The sequence below is a fragment of the Laetiporus sulphureus genome (assembly GCF_001632365.1).
Source record: "Laetiporus sulphureus 93-53 unplaced genomic scaffold LAESUscaffold_38, whole genome shotgun sequence".
NCBI lineage: Eukaryota > Fungi > Basidiomycota > Agaricomycetes > Polyporales > Laetiporaceae > Laetiporus > Laetiporus sulphureus.
The window spans coordinates 298,931-318,126 of NW_024468547.1; the positions used below are offsets into that span (position 1 = coordinate 298,931).

At 52.3% G+C, this 19,196-nt stretch overlaps 10 protein-coding genes across 10 annotated transcripts; 6 read left to right on the top strand and 4 right to left on the bottom strand.

The window, feature by feature from the left end:
- Nucleotides 1–143: 143 nt before the first annotated feature.
- Nucleotides 144–2,101, top strand: LAESUDRAFT_761794 (uncharacterized protein; the record flags this gene model as incomplete). Its single annotated transcript, XM_040912974.1, has 5 exons — nucleotides 144–247; nucleotides 318–582; nucleotides 634–893; nucleotides 938–950; nucleotides 1,007–2,101. The coding sequence occupies 5 exons, from the start codon at nucleotides 144–146 to the stop codon at nucleotides 2,099–2,101; spliced, it is 1,737 nt and encodes a 578-aa protein (XP_040761442.1).
- A 1,118-nt stretch (nucleotides 2,102–3,219) lies between these two features.
- Nucleotides 3,220–4,254, bottom strand: LAESUDRAFT_761795 (glycosyltransferase family 2 protein; the record flags this gene model as incomplete). Its single annotated transcript, XM_040912975.1, has 3 exons — nucleotides 3,220–3,567; nucleotides 3,621–3,833; nucleotides 3,940–4,254. The coding sequence occupies 3 exons, from the start codon at nucleotides 4,252–4,254 to the stop codon at nucleotides 3,220–3,222; spliced, it is 876 nt and encodes a 291-aa protein (XP_040761443.1).
- A 427-nt stretch (nucleotides 4,255–4,681) lies between these two features.
- LAESUDRAFT_704370 (VAMP/synaptobrevin-like protein) lies at nucleotides 4,682–5,625 on the bottom strand (the record flags this gene model as incomplete). Its single annotated transcript, XM_040906550.1, has 5 exons — nucleotides 5,572–5,625; nucleotides 5,451–5,523; nucleotides 5,267–5,399; nucleotides 4,821–5,211; nucleotides 4,682–4,759 (listed from the first exon to the last, which is right to left on the bottom strand). The coding sequence occupies exons 1-5, from the start codon at nucleotides 5,578–5,580 to the stop codon at nucleotides 4,682–4,684; spliced, it is 684 nt and encodes a 227-aa protein (XP_040761444.1). The 5' UTR covers nucleotides 5,581–5,625.
- Nucleotides 5,626–5,939: 314 nt separating this feature from the next.
- LAESUDRAFT_814560 (Pre protein translocase Sec Sec61-beta subunit) lies at nucleotides 5,940–6,886 on the top strand (the record flags this gene model as incomplete). The annotated part of the gene is made up of 4 exons (XM_040914599.1): nucleotides 5,940–5,984; nucleotides 6,040–6,122; nucleotides 6,236–6,352; nucleotides 6,475–6,886. 4 exons carry the CDS (start codon nucleotides 5,940–5,942, stop codon nucleotides 6,569–6,571), a joined length of 342 nt encoding a protein of 113 aa, XP_040761445.1. The 3' UTR covers nucleotides 6,572–6,886.
- LAESUDRAFT_332511 (uncharacterized protein) lies at nucleotides 6,765–7,379 on the top strand. Its single transcript, XM_040902057.1, has 2 exons — nucleotides 6,765–7,021; nucleotides 7,095–7,379. The coding sequence occupies exons 1-2, from the start codon at nucleotides 6,926–6,928 to the stop codon at nucleotides 7,308–7,310; spliced, it is 312 nt and encodes a 103-aa protein (XP_040761446.1). The 5' UTR covers nucleotides 6,765–6,925; the 3' UTR covers nucleotides 7,311–7,379.
- Nucleotides 7,380–7,830: 451 nt separating this feature from the next.
- On the top strand, nucleotides 7,831–8,458 carry LAESUDRAFT_332574 (uncharacterized protein). Its single transcript, XM_040902058.1, has one exon. It carries the CDS (start codon nucleotides 7,946–7,948, stop codon nucleotides 8,342–8,344), a length of 399 nt encoding a protein of 132 aa, XP_040761447.1. The 5' UTR covers nucleotides 7,831–7,945; the 3' UTR covers nucleotides 8,345–8,458.
- Nucleotides 8,459–8,572: 114 nt separating this feature from the next.
- On the top strand, nucleotides 8,573–8,911 carry LAESUDRAFT_659264 (uncharacterized protein; the record flags this gene model as incomplete). The annotated part of the gene is made up of 2 exons (XM_040904798.1): nucleotides 8,573–8,676; nucleotides 8,752–8,911. 2 exons carry the CDS (start codon nucleotides 8,573–8,575, stop codon nucleotides 8,909–8,911), a joined length of 264 nt encoding a protein of 87 aa, XP_040761448.1.
- A 1,156-nt stretch (nucleotides 8,912–10,067) lies between these two features.
- LAESUDRAFT_761799 (uncharacterized protein) lies at nucleotides 10,068–11,589 on the bottom strand (the record flags this gene model as incomplete). The annotated part of the gene is made up of 2 exons (XM_040912976.1): nucleotides 10,068–11,240; nucleotides 11,308–11,589. 2 exons carry the CDS (start codon nucleotides 11,587–11,589, stop codon nucleotides 10,068–10,070), a joined length of 1,455 nt encoding a protein of 484 aa, XP_040761449.1.
- Nucleotides 11,590–13,684: 2,095 nt separating this feature from the next.
- On the bottom strand, nucleotides 13,685–14,833 carry LAESUDRAFT_659197 (uncharacterized protein; the record flags this gene model as incomplete). The annotated part of the gene is made up of 3 exons (XM_040904793.1): nucleotides 13,685–14,069; nucleotides 14,120–14,439; nucleotides 14,585–14,833. 3 exons carry the CDS (start codon nucleotides 14,831–14,833, stop codon nucleotides 13,685–13,687), a joined length of 954 nt encoding a protein of 317 aa, XP_040761450.1.
- Nucleotides 14,834–15,118: 285 nt separating this feature from the next.
- LAESUDRAFT_761801 (kinase-like protein) lies at nucleotides 15,119–17,965 on the top strand (the record flags this gene model as incomplete). The annotated part of the gene is made up of 8 exons (XM_040912977.1): nucleotides 15,119–15,125; nucleotides 15,182–15,401; nucleotides 15,453–15,742; nucleotides 15,802–16,044; nucleotides 16,103–16,242; nucleotides 16,302–16,446; nucleotides 16,513–16,658; nucleotides 17,306–17,965. The coding sequence occupies 8 exons, from the start codon at nucleotides 15,119–15,121 to the stop codon at nucleotides 17,963–17,965; spliced, it is 1,851 nt and encodes a 616-aa protein (XP_040761451.1).
- Between the last annotated feature and the right edge of the window lie 1,231 nt (nucleotides 17,966–19,196).

Below are 19,196 nucleotides of genomic sequence, written 5' to 3' on the forward strand. Positions count from 1 at the left end.
AATGTCGACACATATATCATGCCTCCTTGCCTCTTCGTCTAGCCGCACACGCGACAGAGGCCAGGCGACCGGAGCGTTTCAGCTTATTATGCCAGGAGGACCAAACGTCTAATTCGCCCGCTGCTCTGATCCCGTCTTCCGTCATGCTGGTGCTGCACCCCTCTTCGACTTGCGATGTCTGTCTGGAGACGTACAATAATGAACGGGACCCACACTCAATATCCTGCGGGCACACGTTCTGTCTGAGGTGTGCAATTAGCTGGAATGTGAACGCCAGATGATCTGACATGTCCATGTTCCCGCCGTTGTGATCTTAGGTGTCTGCACCTGCTGACCCGACGATGCTGCCCTCTCTGCCGGAGAGACTTCGATCCAGGTGAAGTTCGCCGCCTGCATGTCAGTAAGGATGGTCGTTCGGCGAACCCTGCGCCCTCAAACGTGACAATCAACGAGTCCTCTTCACATGCGCAGCAATGGCTGAAGAGAATTACGCGTATAGTACGTGAAGGCGCACTGGCTTCGGAGGTTAGCCAGGTACTCGAGGACGTACATCAATGGCTCATGACACAAGGGCCTGACGAGGTATGAGAGACAATCTCCTCCCTAACGTAATGCTGATTGCTGCGATTTCAGCACGCAGATCTCCGCTCTGCACACTTACTTCTCTATCAATATACGCACCTGCAGAGCAAGTGCGCGAAGGAGAGGCAAGCTCTCGCTGATCTGCAACGGACATGCCACGATATAGAGGAGCAAATACGCCTAGAAAGAGAAGCCGCTGATGCACGGTACCAGGATCTCGAGCGATCAAGGGCTGAAGAACAAGCAGCTGCGCAGGCAGCAGAGAAGAGCTTGCGAGAGCGGCACGACGAGATGGACAAGGAATGGAGCGGGTAAGAGTTCGACACTGTTGGATCATCACGAGTGATTGACCTAGTCTTATTAGGAAAGTAAGCATGATCGTTGTGTGCCGGGTTAAGATACTAATATTGCTTGCTGAACGCAGTATGAGGCTTGTCTGGCTGAATGCCGCAAACTCAGTGAGGAGCTGCAGGAACTAAAACGGACACGCCACAACCCCCTCCCCACTCCACCTCGCCTTCTGGAAACACGATACTTCTACGCTGCTGACCGGAACATTTCGAGCCTCGAACTGCTCCCAGACGCTGATGAACGTCAAAAAGATTCTACGAACATGATTAAGGTCCAGGTCGGGAATAAAGAGGATGTGTTCCGCTTGTCGCCGGTTCCGCCGACGTTACCCATCCCATCGCTGCCGACACCCGTCTTCCCCCCTCTGAAGGAGCGATCGGATGATCAAAATGACGACAAAGATAAAGCGGGGGAGAGGATGATGACAGGTTCTTATGTCTTCGGATCGACTCCACCGATTCCAATGAAACATAGCATCCATCGTGCACCGAGCAGCTCCTCCCTTCTCAGCCGACTCGACGACCCTATGTCTCAGTCTCTCACCCGCAGCATTCTCGATGTCCACATGGGGAGCTGCTCGTGCTCTCCGAGCTCGTCTATCCTTAATGTTTCCATGCGCGAACGCCAGGAGCCGGTCATTTCTAGACCTCTTGACGCTCACAGACCATCCGTTGGGTCTATGGTCAACTCTCGTGAGCAGGAGGAGCGGCGCGAGCGGGCGTGCGCTCAGCTGCGTGACTTGCTCAATGATCCTTCTCCCTCTTCTGACAGAGCCATCGACTCGAGCCTTGCTAAGCAGGACTCCTCCGAGGTCGAAAATCCCACTTCGACAGTTAAATCGCTGTCTCGTTCGAGTACCTTGCATCGCCCGAGTACGGTGCAATGGGCCAGCGAGGCTGCCAAGGCTGCTCAGCGAGCTCGTTCATCTTCTACAAGCACGAATGCGTCCCCGACCGCTCCTCAGGCTGCCTCCCAACCCTCGTCTCAGATGCCCCTACCAAGGGATCGTGACATCTTACCACCCTCACAGAGCTCGTCTCAGCCTCTGAGACCTTCGCAATCTCGTAAAATATCTACCGAAAGCTTTAAGACGGGAGCGTCTCACGCGGCAGCATCTGGTCTGACACGCAGCTTGTGGGCTACTCAGGAACCCACTAGGGTCTCATGAGCTGGATGTGTAATCTCCGCCAGAGGCCCCACGGGATGGGACTCGCATCGTGGTGAAGGTAGATCGGCATATCCTATTGCAAATGCCCTACATCTCATTCTCTGTCGCGAGCGAATGCTCTCGAACCATCTTGTCATGATGTATCTATCTTTGATGTACTAACATTCGTTTATACCATGTCGACCAGCCCATCGTGCTGAGATTCATCATTTCATTTCTCATGAGGCGCCCATAATCTGCGAACCCATTTCCTTGGATTCGGTGATATGCAACTTCCGTCAGCTAGCTGTTTTCGGTCATGTCCCACTGTACACCCAGAAACTATATTCCACAGTCCAACGAAGGCAGCCACAACGTATTCCTATGGCGGTCCTGGTCATCCATCCCAAATTCTATTCATGTCTCCGTACTTTCACGGCGATCAAGCTAACTGGCACCAATAATGAACGTAGCGTTACATCATTCATGATTCGCTTCTGCAGAACGAACCTTCTCTCTGTGAGATAAGACGAGCCTATACGCATATCCTCAGGCACCTACTCGCGGTCATTAATACAACGTGTCTATGATGTGACCGCAGGAAGCCTTCGAAGAGACGGGGATCGTACCACTGAACTCACACTAGCCAACGAAGCTGACAAATTCAATGGGCTGGCTCTAGCTAAGGGGTTCCACTAGCTGCTGACGTTATTCGACCCAAAGGAAGAGCCGATTTCTCCGCCGATGTGGTTGAGGAGACGTGTCTCGCTCTTTCGATGAGGAGAATCCAAGCAATCTGGGATGTCAGCATGACGCATCGAATACAAGAAGGAATAGAAGCGATGTACACCCTATGTCGCGCGGCAGGCTACTGTGGTGCACAGACCTGTCCACACAAACCGTGTGATCGTATCCCTCCTACGGCAGTATGGAACCTTTTCCAGTGTAATATGAGGTTCTTTGCCAGATAGAATTTCCTGGTCGCGATTTTACCTTGTTTTCCGAGGGTGAATGGTAAGACCGAACTCACGTCTCGGGGATGCAGCAGCGACGACTGAGTGATTCAAAACTTCCAGCGAGGATATTATGAGACAGTATTATGACAACGTACATATCACTCAATACAAACACTCGACACCTCATGACCATCGACCCTTAATGTGTTCCCCCGACCGCGCCGTCATGACTGTTCCCTTCTTCATCTCCATGCTGGCGCCATTATAATACCATATGTAGAGCAGCACGCACAATACGAAGAACAAGAAGACGACGAAGCCGAAGAGGCCGTGATACTTGTACCAATAGAGTTCAAGCAGCTGCTCGAGATAGCGCACCATGACCTTGCCAGTGAGCTTGCTCTCGCCAGCAGTGCGCAAGCCGAATGAGAAAGGCACTTCGGCGATCGCGTGCGATGGGATCTGCGCCTTGACGAGCAGGTCGAGCGCGATTTTGAAGCCCTGCGAGTTGAGACTGCGAGCCTTGAGGAACTGGCGGGCATTTGTGAGTGGAAGAATGAACGGAGCCACGACGTAGCACGTACCGCTTCTTTGCGTATACCGAAGAATCCGGACATGGGGTCGCTTGCGGATGTCAATGGCAGCGCGAGCATGCGTGCCCCGCCAGAGATGACACGGCGGTACAAGGGCCAGCCCTCGTCCACGGCACCAGCGTTTCCACCGTATCGTGTACCTAATACGAACTGTCTCATAGGTGAGAGCGCAGCAAGCATCTGCGGCACAAATTCTGGTGGGTGCTGGCGACGATAGTTCAGCAACTGCGCATACCGACCACTGCCCGGCGTGCACCCCATGCATCCACGGATGCACACCGCACAGCTAGTCACCAATACCCACACTCACCTGCAAATCCGCATCCATGCATAGCAGGTTGTCTCCCTGCGCCTCCTGGAATCCGCGCACGACGGCACTGCTGAGGCCGCGCTCGGTCGTGCGCACGATGATGCGCACGTTGTAACCTTCCTGCTGCAGCGCCTGGACGACCTCGACCGAGCCGTCGCGCGAGTTGTCGTCGACGATGATCACCTCGACGAGCTGTCCTGACACGGGCGAGTCGACGCGGTTCAGGGCGGCGAAGATGCGGGTGACGAGTGGGCGAAGGTTGCCCGCCTCTTTATAGGCGGGCACGATGATGGAGTATTGAGCCGTCGGTGACATCTTGGAGCTCAGAAATGCGGTAGGGGTTGAAGGTGAAAGAGAAATGCCAGCTGCAGGATGTGAGATCTCAACGTTCAACAGTCGGCGAAGGGAAATGTCGTGAACAAATGAGATTTTTGAGAAACAAGGCAGACAATTCCGAAGCACTGAAGGAGTGTGGATGTTTTGCAATACAGGGGCACACGGAAAGGTCAGCGGTGAACGTGGCGATGCAGTCTACTACGTGGAGGTGATGATGGTCAACTTTAAGTTCTGTGGCATTTGAATCACTCGTGGTCGCAATATGCACCATTGATTTGTTGCTCAACCAGAGGCATTGTTGATGAGCACAAAATAAAGAACATATCCTATTATACAACAGCAGATATCCGATAATCTACGGACGAGGAGAGGAAAGATCCATTGAATGCCGAGGTACGCTACGGGATCAGGGTGTCGAGCCGCTCGACCTGCATTGACTCAATCCGGCCCCACAGACCTGTGCTGCAAGAATCCACGTGAAGACCTGGGGAGTACGATGTGAGTGGCAAACGAACGAAAGACGGACAGTGGCAGCATGCACGTACCAGTGCGACCACAACGCTCAATCCGACCACCTTCTTGTTCTTCCACCACATCTTCCTCCTGACCGTCCGCGCGCCCCGCCTGAACGCAGTCGCCTGACTTGCCATGTTGTCCGTCTTGTCCACCAGAAGCTCGATGCGCTCTCCACGCGACAGGATCTGCTCGACGTTCTGCACCATGATATCCTTGACCTGGGCGAGTTCCGACTGTGCGCGGGCGAGCTCGTCGGCGGGTGGTGCCGTGTTGTACTGCTGCATGAGCTGGGCGATGGTGGGTCCGAAAGTGCCTTGCAGGGAGTAGGCAGGCGCGGTGGCGAAGGAATCGGATGAGGAGGCGGAGGGGAGGGAGGTGAACTTTTGCTGGAGTTCAGCAAGGAATGTAAACGGCATCCGTCTGGTTCACTTCAATTAGATATGCCGTGTACTGTAAATGACCGTAGAAGACATACCGTCCAGCAGAGTCATCGGCCATCACCAGATAGGTGAATCCTCCTTCAGAGACATAATGGAACAGGTATTGCTCCCAAACATAGGTCAGCTTGCTGTTATTTGGAGGTATCTTCGAGAGGATTGTCTGCGTCGCTGCTCTCGTTGTTAAAGATTGTCAGAATTCCAGCATCGAGAGCCTTTTACCTTGCGAGAAATCCCTTGGACCACTCTTATGCTCAGCGAGTACTGTGGAGCCATGAGCTACGAGAGCATGAATCTGATCATGGTGAGACAATAGTACATAAATTTCACTGAAACGACCTACTAAAGACATGTTGAGATCTCTTCGAGGTTTTCTGGGAAGTGATTGGAAAGACCAGGAAGCTCAGCTGCGCTCCCCGGCGCTTGTCAGTTGCCGCCGTGTCGGGAGTTGACCACGTGATGCATGGATTCGGCTGTAGTGGTTCTATCACTGCTCTGGCAGACTGGCACACAACAATGAGTTTCCTCCGTAATGAAGATAAAATTGCACAGAATGCTGTGTGCAGTTGGCCGTCAGTCTTGTACGGTCAAACAACACTGTCGCTTCCTTATGGGGAAGTCACGTCACTATGGCAGTCACAGTTTCCTGGACTCGTGGTCACGCGTGACATTGGCCCATTACGTGTGGAATACGTGGAGTCCCAGCTGCGAATGTCGCCAGCGCATTTAATTGACTCCATTCCACCATCGGTCATGGTATGTTCCGAATGCGCTTGCATTTCGATTTGTGAAGCTCATGGCCATTACTTAGTCTGATTCAGAACCTACTCGTGCAAACGGTGCAGGTCGCCCAAGCTCTAGCGGGGTCGCGAAACCTCCTGGTGCGCAGATCCGGTGCGTTGACACGCTTTTGCTTCGAGGACGTAGCTCATACTTTGTTGCATGCTTGACTTTAATCATGCTCTGGCTTCAATGCTTTGATTCGCAACGTATTCATTGGATCGTAGACGGCGAGCGGCAGGCTCACAAGCCGCAAGGCCGAACTCGAGTCGCGCAGCGGGGGCAGGAGGGTCGTCAAACACCATGCTCAAGCTGTACACTGACGATTCACCGGGACTCCGAGTGTGCGTGGTTTCCCCTTTGCTCATTCCTCTTCCATCTATCCTCGAGGGCCAGTTTCGAGAGGAAGGGAAACATGTCGGTCATGAGTTGAGCGCACCGCTGACTTGCTATCACACACGTACAGGGATCCATTCATCGTGCTCGTGCTCTCCCTCTCCTTTATTGCCTCTATCTTCTTCCTCCATATTTCCGCCAAGATCATTCGCGCCTTCACAAAATAGCCGCCTCGCAGTGCTGTTCGCTCGCTCGCTTCACGCCTTGCATACGCGTTCCGGAAGGCTTGTCAAGTGTCCTGTGTGTACTCGTACAGGAGGGTACCGAATCATATGGTGTGCATGCGGTTTGGGCTTGCCGCCTTGGTTCATGATGACTTGGATTAGGCCTTAATTGGATATCCAGGTAGGGCGCCTGGAAGGACGTTCGTATATCAACATACCCTATCATGCTGCATTGCACATGCAGAGCTCGTTATACTAAACAGAGTCATATTACCCATGCTTTGTGCAATGCGGTTGCTGGTTTGCCATGTTTGAGAGTCTGGTGAACGTCAATGCGATCTCTGTGAGTCGTCCCATATGCAACATGCGGACGGCGTGTGGAACGCAACAGGTCTTTGCGAATCGTACGCAGCGCCGATGGGAAGCGTCATCGTGGGTTCAGCAGCGCTTCAGGTGTGTAAATTACTCTAAACGCTATGCCACGTACTGACCGATTTCCCGCGCTGCATGCGTGGCACAATCGCAGCAACCCTCATGTGCCTGGAGAAGCCTCACCTTTACTCCAGTGGCACCAGCTCCACGCATATCATCTTCTACGCAGCGTGCGGTTCGCGTTAGGCTCGGGAACAGTGTCGAAGAGGATGCTGCCATCCGATTGACATGCCTGCAATGCGTGGCTCCTAGAACTCGTCGACGCGAGCAGCCAGATCTACAGAACATGACCGCCATGCCGCTGGAATAAGGCGTAACTGTGCGGGAATGCGGTTCGCGAGATACAGCAGCTCTTCTATCCTTTAGCACAGAAACCGCGTGCATCCGATAACATAACGAAAACGCTCGTTCACAAATACTCAAGAAAATACGGAGGTATGGAAACGTAGTAGTCGAATTTAACTCTACTCTATGATTACGGAGACGGCCTCGTACGCGGAATCAGCCATGTCGTGCTCATCTACGTCATCGCGCGCGATGAGAGCGAAGCCGCGCGACTGGTGGGCCGCCGCAGCTTGCGCAAGGGCTGAGACCATGTGTGTCTCAACGGCGTACCAGAACGCGGATATTTTCGCGCGTCGACGAGCTGATGGACTTTACCAGTGCCACACAGAAGTCGTTCCGGGAGAGCGCGTCAACGTTGATCGACTGTAGGGATGGGAAGCACGGCACGTCGGAGGGAAACTCGAGGTCTTCAAACTCATCATCATCGTTGATCGTGAGGCTGATATCCTCCAGACAGACAACAGATAGTGCGAGGAAGGCCTGTGGAGAGACCTGGCAATGTGTCTCGAACACCCTGAGGTTCACCCCGTCTGGGGGGTGGGGGGAGAAAGCTATCATCTAAGTCTTGTCATAGCCTGACACGAGCTGGCAGCGAGCGAGATGCACGGTGTTTTACAGATCAGTAATGGTGGGTTCTACGGTTGCGGGCGTACCGTTGAAGGTGCGTGGATCATTGAAGCGGATTACACCCGAGGGGCTGGTGCCCGAGGTGCCCGAAGCGGGCGCCGCACCTTGCAAAGAGGTAGCGAAATTCCCCAGAGCAACCTGTATAGAGGCCTGGTTGGTGACGAAAGTAGTCTGTGCGCCGGCGAGGCCGTCGATGGCCTTCACAGCCTATGCGAGGGCTCGCAAGGCGGGGGATCATCAGTGCCAACAGGCACTGCATGGCTTGGGGCTGAGCATTCGAGGAGGGATCGAAACGACTATCAGCTGCCAGTGGCATTGACCACCAGAAGCGAAGCCTGCTGGAGCAGCTCGGCCAAGGTGTATCATAGATAGGCCATATCATCCTTCGGGAAGACCGCCCACACGGTCGGTAGCGCTGCGAAGACTGAAGAATGGAGGTCACGATGTCTAGGCGCCTCATGTTCACAATGTCTACACACATATATATATCATGCCTCCGTGCCTCTTTGCCTAGCCGCACATCCGATAGAGGCCAGGCGACCGGAGCGTGCCAGGCGGACCAAACGTCTGATTCGCCCGCTGCTCTGATCGTCTTCCATCATGCTGGTGCTGCAACCCTCCTCGGCTTGCGACGTCTGCATGGAGACGTACGATAATGAACGGGACCCCCACTTAATCTCCTGTGGGCACACGTTCTGTCTGAGGTGTGTAATTAGCCGGAATGTAAATGCCAGGGGATCTGATATGTCTATGTTCCGTTCCCGCTGTTGTGATCTTAGCTGTCTTGAACTGCTGATCCCACAGCGCTGCCCTCTCTGCCGGAGAGACTTCGATCCAGATCAAGTTCGCCGACTGTATGTCAGTGAGGATGATCGGTCGGCGACCCCTGCGCTCTCAAACGTGACAATCAGTGAGTGCTCTTCATATGCACAGCAATAGCTTAAGAGATTTTACGCGTATGGTAGCTGCAAGCGCACTGGCTTCCGAGGTAAGCCAGGTATTCGAGGATATACATCAATGGCTAACGACACAAGGGCCTGACGAGGTATGAGAGACAATCTCCTCCCTAACGTAACGCTGATTGCTGCGTTTTTAGCATGCGGATCTCCGCTCTGCACACTTACTTCTCTACCAATATACACATCTGCTGAGCAGATGTGCGAAGGAGAGGCAAGCTCTCGCTGATCTGCAACGGACATGCCGCGATATGGAGGAGCATATGCGCCTAGAAAGAGCAGCCGCTGATGCACGGTACCAGAATCTCGAGGCTGAACGCCGCAAACTCAGTGAGGAGCTGCAGGAAGTAGAACGGACACGCCATAACCATTCACCAAAACTTCGAGTGTACGTGGTCTTTCTTTTGCTCATTCTTTTTCCATCTACTCTCGAGGGCCGGTTTCGAGAGGAAGGAAAAGATGTCGGTCTTGAGTCGAACGCAACCGCTGACTTGCTATCACACTGGTACAGGGATCCATTCATTGTGCTTTTGCTCTCCCTCTCCCTTATTATCTCTATCATCTTACCCCATCTCTGAGCCAAGATCATCTGCACCTTCACAAAATAGCCGCCTCGCAGTGCCGTTCACTTGCTCACTTCACGCCTTGCGTACGCATTTCGGGAGGCTTGTCAAGTGTCCTCGTACAGGAGAGTACCGAATCATATGGTGTGCATGCGGTTTGGGCTTGCCGCCTTGGTTTCATTATGACTTGGATTAGGCCTAGAGTGGATACACAGGTAGAGCGCCTGGAAGGACGTTCGTATATCAACATACCCTATCATGCCGCATTGCACATGCAGAGCTCGTTATACTAAACCGAGTCACTTCATCTGGAGAAGCCTCGCCTTTACTCCAAAGGAACAGTGTGTGGCTCCTAAAACTCGTTGACGCGAGCAGTCACAACACGAGCACCACAGCAAGCAAGATATAGCAGCTATTCTATTCTTTAGCACAGTAATCGCGTGCATCCCGATAAATTAACGAAAACGCTCGTTCAACAAAGAAAATAAAGAGGTATGTACAGATAAAATCCAAATTTAAGTCTACTCTGTGACCACGGAGACTAATCATTGTGCTGATCATGATCGCTATCCATGATCAGTGGATGAACTCGTCCATAATGGTATGCCGAGGGGTTTGTAGGCGAGGGAACACAGTCTGCAAATATTCAGCGAGGGCCGTTTGGTTGGGCACGGGCCCCGATGTTATCTCCATCATGTACACTATCGAAGAAGATTTCCAGTCATTGGGGATGGGGGGAATGTCGCGCACGCTGAGCGGTATGACAACTCTCCTGAGAATACGGAACGCGTCCGCGATGATCTTCAAGGCATCCAGCGTCGGCCACTGTGTCGGAAACACGTACAGCACTAGCTCGTCCAATACTGGAAAGGCACGGCCAAATGTGTGAAATAGTTCGGGCGTGAGCGCCAGAGACGCGATTTCGAGGTGGAGAACTATCACTGATGAGATCTGCAGGAGTGGCGACAGGGTGTTGAGAGTGACCTCGTACGCGGAATCAGGCATGTCTAGGTCATCTACATCATCGCGCGCGATGAGAGCGAAGCCGCGCAGCCGGTGGGCCGACGCGGCTTGCGCGAGGGCTGAGACCATGTGTGTCTCGACGGAGTACGCTGTAACAACGCGGATATCTTCGAGCGTCGACGAGCTGATGGACTTTATCAGTGCCACACAGGAGTCGTTCAGGTAGAGTGCGTCGACGTTGATCGACTGTAGAGATGGGAAGCATGGCACGTCGGACGGAAACTCGAGGTCTTCAAACTCATCATCATCGTTGATCGAGAGGCTGATATCCTCTAGACGAGACATAGCGGATAGCGCGAGGATGGCCTGTGGAGAGATCTGGCAATTTGTCTCGAAGGTCCTGAGGTTCAGGCCGTCTAGGATGGCATCGGGCAAGGGATCATCTTCGGTGAATCCGCTGATCTCCAGCAGCAGCAGATTGGGGGATCGCTTGGGTATGCACTCGAAGTGACATGCGCATGCAGGAATGTAGTTGGAGACATATAGCTCTATCACGGATGGACCCAGGACGCCAGGGAGGAGGACGAGTGAACGAGGGTGGCAATGTTGCCAGTGGACGGTACGCAGCTTCGGGAACAGGACGAAGCCCTCAGGCATGTTGTCAAAGAAACGATAAATCGATGGATTCGAAAGGAAGTCTTCATTCACATCCCAGATGAACTCTGTTAAATGGTGTGCATAGCCCCGGAGCCGTGTTGCACGCTCGAAATCAACCTGAAGAAGCACCTAAAGAGGAGTATCCCAATCATTAGCGATCAGGTCTCACGTCGTTCAGCGTTACTGGAATACGCACAATCTGTTTGCCATCACCAGTCAGAGAGTCTGCTTCGCTCCACATATCGTCGGGAAGCAGCTTGATGTAATCGATGATGCCTTGCTTCTTCGACCACAAGTGGCGAAAAGTGTTGTCGGCCAGAGTCTTGTTGGTAAGGGCAAAGTTATACATTGTTCCTATGTGATCGTCATAATCATCGCCGATAGAGCCAACGATGTGGTCCACAAGCTGGTTTATGCCCAGCACCCGGTGGCAAGCTTCATATTGAGCATCTTGTTGAGATGAGTTTCCCGCAGACATACTATAGAGCGAATGGACGTTAAGCAACGCTGATCACTTATCAAGGGATGAGGGAGATGTGGAAGTGGTATGGAGACGGTTCGGGTGACGATGACTCCTTATATACTGTTGTCCTAGTTGTACCAAAAAGGAGCGACCGGCCAAAGCGCTTGGCGACCAGGGTCTACTGGCGCCATGCCCCTCATCGATGCTTAGGACGGCTTTGACCGCACTAGTCGCACCTACTGCCCACGCGCGGACACCGTTGTTTCAGAAAATTTTCAGAACGGTCAGCATCGGGCCTGGTAATAGCGTCGATCCGTGAATCCTATCCGTAAGATGCGGATGCACGCCACTCGATCGCGTCGGAAAAATATAACAAGCATCATCCTGTGCCACTGGGAGTGGTCCTAGGATGACGCTGGCTCTGCACACGGACGAGCGCATCTTCCGCAGATTTTGAATGGAATCAGCCGAGAGCAGCACTCACCTCAGTCGTTGTCGGACACCACAGGTGCTGTGTCTTTCCTCGAGGGTCCGACTCGAACGTCGCCAAAAAATATAACACAGCGTGCATAGCAACATTTTTCCATTGGAAAACAGTAGAGAAACTCTGAAAACATATTAAGCTTCGATTTGGAAAAATGGTGAAGAAATTGAAGCTTCCTCCATCATTAGATTGCTATATATGGGCATATACTACCCAAATATGGAAAATAGTACATAATATCTCTTAGCATTTTTCCAAGGCAGGGCTTTATATTCTTTTACTATATTTTCACGGTTTCTTCAGTGGGAAAATATTGCTATGCATGCTGTGTAACGCTAGTGCTCAACTATTACTGTGACTCGGAGTTAGCCAGTCGGTATAGACGGTTGCCTGTACCAGTCACGAAGGAATTAGATGTCAATCGCACAACTGCACATCGTTACCCACCGATTGATCCTCGAGAAGATGTCCATGTTCCACTCGACAATGCGAGGTCCTGTGCAGACGCTGGAGGCTGCAGTCAAGCTTCATGGCCGCCCACAAACACAAACAGGTTCACAATACCATCTAAATACCACGATCACGTGACCAAAACGGATTCCAAGCGCGGCCCTGCGCGGCCACTACTTTTCTTTCCGAATTGCTCTGGCTAGAAATGCTTGCAAAGGAAGCGCGAAATACCCGCAAACGCGTGTGACAAGCTTAAGGTGAATCGCAGACATTCTTCAAGCTGGCAGCTCAAAGAATCAAGCGATCAAGTGTCTTCTAGTATGCTTGGTTAGCCACTTACAACCTCACATTAATGCCGCTGCTACTACTAAATACACATGCTTTAACGGCATCGTTTGGCATATGGAGCCATAAGCCAGTAGAGAAACGTCCACGTATGCGCATCTGAAACGTCACGTTCCCGGCTTGCCGAGCCCAGCGATCTTAACCAAGCAAAAGGACATCTGGTGAGCTGGGCAAGACCCAATCTTCCTCCTCTGAGCCAACATCAGCAGGGGTCCCAAAGTCACAACTCGGCAACTGGGGCACCGTTCGACCATCGCTTCCCTGCGATGGCTCTCTAGGCAAGGCACGTCTCTTCGCAGCCTTCGGCTTGACAGGCGTCGCAGCAACCAGCATAACGCCCTTGTCCTGCTCCCTTGTCTTCGCACACTGGCTCTCCGCGCGCGCAAGTTTCTTGCGCTCTTCTATTACCTTGGCTTTCGCAGCGGCCGACGCCCGCGCGTCTTTCTTGTCCTTCGCCTCGGCCTTGGCTTTGAACGTGGTCGTCATGCTCACCTCGCGATTGAGCACGCGCTTCTGCATCGTGTTCGCGCCGATGCTGGCAGATCGTGAGCGCGCCCCTTCCTCTTCCAATGACACCGAGAGCGAGCGCAAGCGTGTGTTCTGTGGCTCCTGGGACGGTCTGGTTTGTGAAACGCTGGTGCGCACGGACGAAGCGCGTGACAAGCTGGAAGAATCGCTAGGGCGCTTGAGACGTCTGTAATGTCGTCGCGGTGAGCCAGGCGGGGAGAGCATCTGCGAGTCAGAGTCGTCCGTGAATGGGGAGCTCGGGAAAACTTTCGAACGGAATAGCGCGCAGAGCTCTGGTAGCTTGTCCTTAAACCTGATTGACGTCTAGATGAGCCGATCCAATGGAACGAGACAGGTCCTGCCCACGTACTGTTTCTCGATGACGTCCTCGCAGAACGCTTGCATCCAGTCCCTTTCATCAAGAGATTTCTTCTTGCCTTTCGTGTTCACGGAGTGCTGGACGTTTCTCTTGTCATCATCCGTCTCCAGCGACGTCATGAGCTGCCACATGGACATCTTGTCCATGAACAACTCGAGACACTCTTCTAGAGAGAGTATACGGGGTGGAGGAGATGCAGAACGCTTTCGCTTTCGCTTCTTCGGCGATGATAAATGTGGGGAAAGCTCTGTTGCTGTGAGCTCGACAGGAGGTTTCGGAGCACCAGGCAAAGACAATAGAAGGAAGTGGAGGAGGATCTGAATCTGTACTCTAAGACCGGTCTCAGCATGGGTAACGAAGAGATTCCACAATGGACTCACTCCCTTCGCTCCATACGAGCTAGCCATTCGTGTTTCCACCGATCATCCGCATCAAAGTCGCCTTGGGCCGCCGCAGCTTCCTCCTCGTCGGCCTTCTCGTATTTAAGTGCGAACCATATCATGTTCTCTTCTACATCTCCAGTACCACTGTCGTCCTCGAGAATCTGGCTGATCCGTGAGTGGTATTTCTGAGAGGCCAAGCGCGGAGTGAGCAAGATTGGCTGGAGGAGACCATGGAGGGGATGTTTCTCGCTGGTTGACGGTGTTTGATCCGCTGCTCGGAGAAGTGTCGGGATAAGACATCGCAGAGGCGAGATAGACTGGAGACAGGTAGGTTAGGGACACGTGAATTCCGGAGGGATGCATCCCGCCTCGTGCGCTCGCGCGTCTGAGAAAGTGGATCGCTCCCGGACATACACCGCGGGGTGTATCATAGACTAGAACATACAAGAGGATTGCACGTACTTCAGGTAACCATAAGAAGTCCAGATATCTCCGCTGAACAAATTCGGCAGATGTAGAGGCTTGGATATCCGCGAAAGGGTAGTCATTGGATACAGATCGCCCTTGCGCGGCCGTCCACTTGACAGGACAGTCGACGGAGAGAACATAGCGTGCGTTTGGCATAAGTATTGAGGCAATGTTCACAAGTGGGATGATATGGATCAATTGATGGGTAGTTGGAGAGTCCTGTCTAGCTAAGCAACGATTCATGAAGACACTTCGGTCCTCTCAATTTGAGGCAGAAAAGCTCGTCAGTTTCGCCACCACCGGTAAGCCGTCTAAGGCTGAAGTCAATGTTCTGATAAAGCCTGTGCGATCTTGATGACAATACGTGTACGGTCAAAGTCTATGTTGGCAGTAAGTCGACCACACCGGAGTGTTGAAGTGGCACAATTCTGATATCATGCCTAAATATTACAGAATAATTATATCAGATCTAGTTTATTTATGTCCAGTCTATCTATCCCAGTCCAGTTATACTTAAGCTAGTCCAATATGTCCAGTGAGATAGTCGACATTGTATGAATATATCCTGCGTTAACAAGGCCTGCTCGGCAGCCACGACGCAGCTCTCTGTGTACTGGAACGCAGATGACAACGTCGAAGATATCCGACGATACACCGCTGGGGGCTTTCATCCCATTCGCCTCGGCGATGTCGTATCTCCTCCTCTGAGCAGCTCAGAATCCAGTCCCGCAGGACAGTACCGCATCCTGCACAAGCTTGGCGACGGCGCGTTTGCGACAGTATGGTTGGCCGAGGTGCTCCACGTACCGTCGTGAGTCGAGTCTGCTTTCTATATTTCCATCTCATCCACCATACACCGCAGGCAACGTTATGTCGTGCTCAAGATCTGCGCCGCCGAGGCCGATGCGTGGCACGAACTCGATATATACAACCGCATCCCGTCTGGCGACGAGATGCAGAACGTGCTGCGGCTGCGCGACAGCTTCTCGCTGCACGGCCCGAATGGCGTGCACACGGTACTCGTGCACGATGTACTCGGGAACCTCTTGAACGCTGTGGACGCGCCTGGGGCGCGTAAGCATGCTCGGATGCTCTGTTGCCAGATTGCGTGTGGGCTCGCGGCGCTGCATCGGCATGGGATCGTGCATGGAGGTCTGTGACTTCGCTTCTTGGGATTAGGCAAACGGCAGACTGCTGACGCCACCACCTAGATCTCCACTCAGGGAACGTCAGCATTGCCCTGCCCACGCTCGATGAACACCCCCCGCAGTCTATCATGGACCACTTTGGCAACCCAGAGTGCACTATCGTCCTCCCGACCGCGCCTCCGACGCACCCCGAGGCACTCCCGCCGTATCTGGTGCACCCGATTTCGATCTTTCACTACCTGGTGAGGAAGGATCCTGTATTCGCGGACACGCCCTTCCGTGCGGTGATTATGGATTTGGGAAATGGTTAGTACCTATTCATTTCAGGATATAGAGGTGAAGTGGTGTTTACAGTGTGTAACAGCGATCGCAGTCGACGAGGAGACGCGCCCGTCGTCTACACCGGCTGCAGTATGTGCGCCGGAGCTGATGTTCGAACGTGTCGTCCGGTCGGTCCGCCCCTCGCCCACGCGAGCGAGCGATATCTGGTCGTTTGCATGTACGGTGAGCTAATTGACACTGTTACTGTCCCCGAACCACATCCGCTGACGCGGCATGTCTAGATGTACGAATTGGTGTTTGGATCGCGCCTGTTCCACTTCGCATCCCCAGATGATGCGCTGTTGGGTGCGATGGCGACGCTGTGCGGTGAGGTGCCGCTGGGATGGCAGAGCTATTGGGAGTCGCACGAATGGCTCGGGAGCTTAGGTGCGTTTGTAATTGGAGCCTTGCTCTGGGTGTGGGTGTGCTGGCTGATTGACTGAAATTGAATAGATATCTCGTGCAAGGCTACTGATGCTGAATGGGCACGCCGACTAAAAGATTGCGTGAGAGATGCCAGAGAGACGCACACGCAGGCAGAAGTTGAGGAATTTTTCGCGCTTCTTCGCTCCATGCTACAGATCGAGCCGGAGCGTCGAGTGAGTGTGGAGGAAGTGCTACAGCATCCGTGGTTTGCACGTGCAAACCATGTGTCAGGATGATCCGTGCAGCGTGAAGACACTCTGAATCCCTGTATCTCATGTATAGGATCGGCGATGACGTTGAATATTGGCCTTCCTCACTCTTCGTTCCCAGACGTGAACATGAACACTTGCAATGGCATCTGGCAGCGAGCATCAATGCGAAGTCCTGTCTGGCTCAGAAATGACTCATGAAGATGCTTCAATTCTCTCAATTTGAGGCAGAAACACTTGTCAGTATCGCCACCAGCGGTAAGTCGTCTATACCAAAGTCAATGTTCTAAGAAAGCCTGTGCGATCTCGATGACAATACGGTCAAAGAAGTTGTTCTATGCTTACCGAGTCACTTCATCTTGTCGTGCACATTCCATATAGAGCGGAGGCCCATGCAACCTCGTACTGATTGTTATCTTTGGTCTTCGAGACACTGCCACTCATAGAAGGACATCCTCAAAATACACAGAAATTTGTGAGAAGCAGATATCGCGTGGGGCTTTCAACGCTGACAATCCAACATCACGCTTTCCGCTTACTATCGCTGCTGGAAATACCGTACAATATGGTCCTCGCGTACGTTGTATGCTCACCGGAGAGCTTTATGCAAGTTAACGAACTTGGTTAATCCAGGTCTTGTGTTCGGGACCCCAAATCCTTCGTATACAAGTTCTGCTTCATGGTCGTCTCCGGTTTCTTCGCTTGTTGATGAAGAATTGTATCCCTCAGATGCGGAGGAGTCACACTCATCGCAAGTAGCCGCTTCTTGGGTTGAGAAGCGATCTGATGATGCACACACAGATGGGGCCGCATCACAAAAGTACAGCTCTATCCCATCATCATCAATGGAGTCTTCAATTGAGAGGCCTTCAAACTGGTCTGCTGCATCGGAAAATGAGGAGACCGCATCCAGCTCATCGTCACTGATTGACTTCCCAATCGAGAGACCTTCCGACCATGCTTCAGTAGACGAGGCTTTATCAGAAGACCATACACCTAATCCGTCGACGGAAATCGACTCGTCGGATCAGGAACCTGATGAGCACTCAGACATAGCAGAGACCTCTTCAGACGAGACCAGGTCAGCATTTGACGTGCAATTCAGCTGCGTCTGGGAAGGTCCTGTGTGGCGTTCGGATGCAGAGTCGACTTACTCGGATGTGATAGTGCAAGCGCAAGAGGCCTGGGTCAGCTGGTGGTGTACTTCCGCTGTTCCTAGCCATGGTGCTGTGGAAACAAGTCCATTGGGACATATGGATCGTTCAACATGAGGTCGCCTTCTTAAGAGTCGGAGTTTGTTGTTATGAATGCATTTTCGGCTAGCTGACGTATACACGACACTGAGAATACGAAGTCTTAGCGAGAGGAGATCTAGATGGCGACGTCAAGTTATGATGTTCAATAGGTATGTTATGGAAGTGCCACCTGTAGCGGCCACTGGCCTGTTGCTCCAGGACTGCATAACATGCACATGTGATGAAAGTAGATCCACCGTAACAGATTCCCAGAACAACCAGCTCCTTATCCATCATCACTTTCGCATCTTTATAAAACATCTCTCGATCTAGAGCCCAGTCTTGCTTTGCGTAATGGAACAGAATAAACATGGTAAGCGTCAGATGCAAAGCCCACGCCACACTCTTCTGTGCAACCTACAAAGTACAATCATTGCAATCATCACCGTTTAAGATGACAGCCAAAGGTGGATATACATTCTGACTATTTGTAATCAGAGAATGGCTGCTTAGAATGTTGCACCATGGTGAAAATTGGGCACGCACTCTTGATACAAGACTTAAATTCAGGAGTCTGACTTCCCATCCAACATCTCAGTAATAAAGCCTCTGAAGATAAGCTCCTCTCTGAGCTCACTTGACAGCTGCATCGAAGATCTGAGAGGACACGATGTTGAGAATGCTTGCTTTCTGACTCTCGGCAACGTCGCTCCTGACATAAAATCGCGGAACAAAACGGCCGTATTCTGATTCTTCGTCTACATCCTTCCACACGATGAATCTATCTCGCGTCCTTCATCAGAACAAAGCAGGCAGGTGTCAATGAGTTGCGTAGTCAAGTCCACCGGCCCAGCACCACTAGCAGCATCCTACGGAGGGCCAATAAACTGACATCAGCGATATATGGGTGAGACTGGCAGCGAGAAGCCCAAGTACAATGTAAGATGTCGACACTGGAGTCTTAACAACTTGTGCTAAGATCGCCAGGGGAAAGCATGCGCAACATGAGGTCGTATATGAAGTTGTCGATGAGGGCTGCACTGCTTCCTGACTTCAGATCCGTCGCATAGTCTGTATGCAATGTCCATCTGTGTTGACTTGCATCCCATAGCGGTGAATGCACACTGATAGGTCGAAGTCATCGTAAGTGAAGCTGGCAGGAAAGACGAGCATACCTGTCCGCACCAGGGCTTGTATATACAGCTTACAGAAGACATCATCCCAGAGTAATCGGGATGTGCGTAAGATATTCATTTTGTCTGTGAAA